The sequence below is a fragment of the Symphalangus syndactylus genome, chromosome 3 (assembly GCF_028878055.3).
Source record: "Symphalangus syndactylus isolate Jambi chromosome 3, NHGRI_mSymSyn1-v2.1_pri, whole genome shotgun sequence".
NCBI classification, from domain to species: Eukaryota; Metazoa; Chordata; class Mammalia; order Primates; family Hylobatidae; genus Symphalangus; species Symphalangus syndactylus.
This window is the reverse complement of record NC_072425.2, coordinates 131,591,542-131,597,541: the sequence shown is the minus strand read 5'-3', so window position 1 is coordinate 131,597,541 and position 6,000 is coordinate 131,591,542. Positions and strand designations below refer to the sequence as shown.

Sequence of the window (6,000 nt, the reverse complement as noted above, 5' to 3'; positions counted from 1 at the left end):
AAAGATTGATGGGCATGCTTAAATATATTTACCCTCCTGTGTAGGGCAGCAGTAACGAACCCATGGAGGGAGCCACAGGGCCAGCAGCTACTGCTTCCTGTGGGCACTGGTGCAGCTGTCTGGGTGCCTGCTCTTTCCAGCACTGTTTTCATCAGATCAAGAATACAAATCCCAGATGGATTCAAACCCATGACTATAAGCTATCACTCTGTTAGTCTCAGATGCAATTAATACTATTGTCTTCCCTATGTTATATTTGAGGTTCTTTTAGTTCAATTCAGCAAATTGTATTGAAACCTACTATGTATGAGATAATATGCACTTGAATCCTGCCAACTGGGTCTTGATGATAACGCTCAGATGGAAACTAGAAAGTTTGACTTTCCATTGATGATTACTCTCAATCATTCAAACTTCTGGCTCTTTTTCTCATCAGTTATTTATTGTAACTATAATATTTATCAAATTGTATTAACTAAATACAATTATTTATCAAACACTCTTTTTCTCATCAGTTATTTATTATAACTAGAATTAGACTCATAAAACTTCAGGAATTTGAAATCATATAACCTACTATGCAGAGCACTTCATTTCTCCTTCCTACCTCTGCTTGAGCTAATAACTACAGTTTGTGATCCAGGCCCCTCCTTAAGGTGGAGCTGACGTGGCTGACACTTCTGTCTTAGCTGAAACAAGCAGAATCCATGCTAAAGGTAAACAAACTGCAACTTATATCTGCAATTTATTTTGGTGTAGAGGAGAGGTATGCCAGTAGCACAGTGGTGGCTTCAGAAGAAATCCTCAACACCTAGCTCACCAGAGAGTCTATGTATGGGATTGAACAATCTGTAAACTAAAGGTAAGAAAATATTTGTAAAATTGGGAAGGTGAGGGAAAAGTGTAACATTTATTTTGGGTGCAGAAACGTCTAATGCCCATGTATAAACTGGGGATCTGGGGTGAAAGGTGCATCTAGGGGAGGGTAAATTTTGAGGGATGGAAAGTTTTAGAAAGGCAGCATTCAAGCAATCTGATGTTAAAGTTTAAAGTTCCAAGTTAAAAGAGAACTTGGAATTCCGGTGCAAAGAGAAATGTTAAGATGAATCATAGAAAAATATTGATAAGGCCTGAAATTTTTTAAGTAAGAAATGTTTTAAAATAATTCTTTTCAAGCTTGAGGGGTGCTAGAAAGCCTGCTAAAACAGAAAAGGAGGACATATTAACAGATTGGCATTAATGAAACAGAAAAACTAATTTACATTCAACAGGCACTGTGATGATGTGGTTCTCAGTGTCAATATTTGCTGGAGTATTTTGTGTCTGCCCTTGAGTTTGAGGGGATAGAACAGGGAACCTGATAGTTAGGTGACAAATAGTCTGGAGACTTCATCTAGACATGAGCAAGCTTGCATCCTTCAGGCCCTTAGCTGCCCAATTTCTTAAAGTTCACAGTGGGCTCCATGAAATATCTGTTCTGTAGAATGTACAAGTACAAGCAGATAGCTAAAAGAGAGCACCTGGGAGATAATAAGTACAGCTGCGGGGTGAAGGTTTACTTCTAGGAGTTATTTATCTGAGGCTAGAAAGTAATCATGAGCCAAAAAAATTTCAAATGTTTCCCATATTTGTTTGCTTTTCTGTTTTGTTGTATGTTTTTGTGCTTGTTTTTGTATTGTCTCTTGTAGGATGAAAAACTGTATGAAAATAAGTATGATAAATTATAAGTCGCTATTGGCACTGTTGTTTATATTAGCCTCCTGGATCACTTTTACAGTTTTCCAGAACTCCACAAAGGTAGGAAATGCTTTATTTATGTGGTTTACAAAAGCTTATTTTTGCTTATTACCTCATCTGTTCTAGGAAAGGCTAAACTACAAGACTTGTAGATTATAGGAAGGGAGTTTCAATAGCTAGATACCAAACAACATGCCTGATAATCATTAAGCAATATGTGAGAGGATAAATACTGTGTGTGTGTGTTCACACACACACATTCTTCCTTTGTCACATATAAATGCATTGCACCTATCTTCTTCAATGCTTAGCTCATCTTTTTACTTTCTTTAAGGGAACATCTGAAGAACAGAATATCTATATTTTTGGTTTTCATTTGTTTTTAATTTTTAATTTTTGTGGGTACAAAGTAGGTGTATGTATTTATGGGGTAGACGAGCTATTTTGATACAAGCATACAATACATAGTAATCACATCAGGGTAAATGGGGTATTCATTGCCTCAAGAATTCATCCTTTCTTGTGATACAAAACAATACAATTATACTCTTTTAGCTATTTTTTAAATGTAAAATAAATTATTGGTGATTGTAGTTACCCTGTTATACTATCAAATACTAGATCTTATTCATTCTGTCTAATCATATTTTTGTACTCATTAACTAACCCGACTTCTCCTCCATGCCCCCGCCACCCTTCCCAGACTCTGGTAGCCAGCATTCTACTCTCTATCTCCATGAGTTCAATTGTTTTAATTATTAACTTCCACAAATAAAAAAGAACATGCAAAGTTTGTCTTCTGTGCCTAGTTATTTCACTTAACATAATGACCTTCAGTTTCATCCATGTTGTTGCAAATGACAGAATCTTGTTCTTTTTATAACTGAATACTACTCCGTTGTGTATATGTACCATATTTTCTTTATGTATTTGTCTGTTGATGGACACTTAGGTTGCTTACAAATCTTGGCTATTGTAATCAGTGCTGCAATAAACATGGGAGTGCAGATAGCTCTTGGATATGCTGATTTCCTTTCTTTTGGGTATATACCTAGCAGTGGGATTGCTGGATCATATGGTAGCCTATTTTTATTTTTTGAGAAACCTCCAAACTGTTCTCTATAGTAGTTGTACTAATTACATTCCCACCAACAGTGTACAAGGGTTCCCTTTTCTCCACATCCTCACTAGCATATGTTACTACCTGTCTTTTGGATAAAAGCCATTTTAACAAAAGTGAGATTATATTACATTGTAGTTTTGATTTGTGTGTCTCTGATGATCAGTGATGTTGAGCACCTTTTCATATACTTGTTTGCCATTTGTATAACTTCCAGTAAGTGTCTATTCAGGTCTTTTGCCCATTTTTTAATTGGATTATTAAATATTTTTGCTATAGAGTTGGTTGAGTTCCTTGTATACTCTGGATAGTAATCCCTTGTCAGATAGATAGTTTGCAAATATTTTCTCCCATTCTGTAGGTTAACTCTTCACTCACTTGATTGCTTTCTTTGCTGTGAAGAAGTTTTTAGTTTTATATAATCCCATTTGTCTATCTTTGCTTTTGCTCTCTGTGTGTTTGAGGTCTTATCCAAAAATCCTCTGGCTAAATCAGTGTCCTGAACAGTATTCCGTATGTTTTCCTCTAGTATTTTCATACTTTGGGTCATGCATATCAGTCTCTAATTCATTTTGTAACTGAGTTTTGTATATGGTGAGAGAAAATGGTCTAATTTCATTCTTTTGCATATGGATATTCAGTTTCTCCAGCACCATCTATTTTAAATACTTTTGTTCCCCCACTGTATGTTCTTGATGACTTTGTCAAAAATCCAGATGGCTGTAAATGTGGATTCATTTCTGTGTTCTCTATTCTGTTCCATTGGTGTATGTGACTATTTTTATGCCAGTACAATGCTGTTTACTATAACTTTGTAGTATATTTTGAAGTCAGGTAATATAATGCCTTCAGCTTTGTTCTTTTTGCTCAGAATTGCTTTGGCTATTCTGGATCTTCTTAGTTTCCATAGAGATTTTAGAATTATTTTTCAATTTTGATGAAGAATATTATTGGTATTTTGATAGGGTTTGCCTTGAATTTGTAGATTGCTTTTAGTAGTCTGAACATTTTAACATTTATTCTTCTAACCCATTAACATGGAATATCTTTCTATTTTGTGTGTGTGTGTGTGTGTGTGTGTGTATGTGTGTGTTCTCCAATTTCTTGCATCAATGTTTTGTAGTTTTCATTGTAGAGATCTTTCACCTCTTTAGATCAATTTATTCCTAGGGTTTTTTGTAGCTACTGTAAATGAAATTGCTTTCTTGATTTTTATCAGGTTGTTTGATATTGGTGTTTAGAAATGTTACTGATCTTTATATGTTGATTTTGTACCCTGCAACTTTATTAAGTTTTTAAAATCAGTTCTGACAGTTTTTCATTGAAGTTTATGGAGTTTTCTAAATATAAGTTTATGTGGTCTGCAAACAGGGACAATTTAATTTCCTTCTTTCCAATTTGTATGCCCTTTATTTATTTCTCTGACTTAATTGCGCTGGCTAGGAATTCCAATACTATGTTGAATAAAACTGGTAAAAGTGGCCAACACTATCTTGTTCCAGATCTCAGAAGGCTTTCGACTTTTCCACATTGAATGTGATGTTAGCTGTGGATTTGTTATACATGGTTTTTATTGTTTTGAGGTACATTTCTTCCATACCTAATTTGTTGAGATATTTTTATCTGAAGCAAAGTTGAATGTTATCAAATGTCTTTTCTATTGAGATGATTATATGATTTTTGTAAAATGAGAAGGGTCCACCTGACAAATGGACTTTCAAAAAATTAGAGACATAATATACCCTGGTCAATATCTCAGATAATCCTTGCATCAAGGGCTGTCAGTCCAGACCTCTCCCGTTCACCCACAGATTTGTAGGCCACTACTTTTAGCAAACATCATACAGGGGTCTGGAATTCCATGAGGGGGCATGGAATTTATTGTTTTGAGGTACATTTGGTGAAGGATATTAAGGACTTTCCATTGGCTGGAGGCTGGAAAGTGGAGCTTGCCATATTCTGACTGTAGTCATCCTGAGGGCTGGAAAGTATACCCTCGAGAAATGGCCCATTCTATTTCTGCAGGGGAGTACTGAGGCTTAATTTCTTTTATGAAGCATTCCCAGGTTAGAGGGACTTCAAGTTGATGCCATGAGGCTTTCTTGCTGCTGACTTGGCTGCCTGATCTGCTAACTTGTTTCCTTCAGCTATTTCATTTGTTCCCTTCTGATGTCCCTTACAATGCATTATTGCTACCTCTCATGGAAGGAAAACTGAGGATAATAACCTGTTAATTTCCTGGTGGTAATTTATAGTAGATTCATTAGTGGTAAGAAAGTGTCTTTCCTTCCGAATGGCAGCATGAACATGGAGAACTAAGAAAGCATACTTGGAGTCAATGTAAATGTTAGCTGCCTTTCCCTTGCTTAACTCAAGTGCTCTTGTAAGAGCTATCAGTTCAGCTAGTTGAGCACTTGTGCCTGGATAGAGAGGTGCACTTTCAATAACATCATTCAGAGTGACTACTGGATATTCTGCCTTATGGACTTCTTGCTCTACAAAGGAACTGCCGTCTGTGAAGATGGTCCAGTCTGGATTTTCTAGAGGAGTTTCCCTGAGACCCTCCCTAGCTTCATAGATCTGTACCACAGCTTGCTCACAGTCATGTTCAGGTTCCCCAGTTTTCTTGGGGAGTAAAGTGGCTGGGTTTTGGCAAGAACAAATTTTTAACCAAACTGCTGACCTCTCTAACAGCAGAGCCTGATATTTAAGGAGCCAACTGACTGTTAGCCAAAGGTTCCCCATAAAAGACAGCAATCCTGCTACATTGTGTGGGGCATAAACAGTTAAGCCATTTCCCAGGGTTAATTTGGTGACCTCCAGTACCAGTAGGGCCAACATGGAAATTGCTCAGAGGCATGCTGGCCATCCTTTACCCACAAATCAAGTTTCTTACTCAGGTAGCCCACTAGTTGTTGAGCTGGTCCTCAGGCCTGAACTAAAATTCCCATGCCCATTCCTTTCCTTTCTGATACATAAAGATTGAGGGCCCTCCCCACAGGAGGGCTGAGGGCTGGTACCTTAAGTAAGGCTTGCTTTAGCTGGCTAAAGGCCTTTTGAGCTTTAGGTTTCCAGGTTAGGAGATGAGTTTTATCCACTTGAGTTTCTTTTATGAAGTGATATAGAAGATGATCTATCTCACC

General features: G+C 37.0%; 1 protein-coding gene across 1 annotated transcript in view; it reads left to right on the top strand.

The window, feature by feature from the left end:
• The first annotated feature begins 676 nt into the window (after positions 1 to 676).
• The window catches only part of LOC129479686 (NXPE family member 4), a 30,179-nt gene continuing 24,855 nt past the window's right edge, over positions 677 to 6,000 (top strand). The window contains exons 1-2 of the mRNA XM_055273216.1: positions 677 to 862; positions 1,689 to 1,797. Of these exons, the coding sequence (XP_055129191.1) occupies positions 1,690 to 1,797 (108 nt within the window). The 5' untranslated portion in view covers positions 677 to 862; position 1,689. The remainder of the gene's footprint in view (positions 863 to 1,688; positions 1,798 to 6,000) is intronic.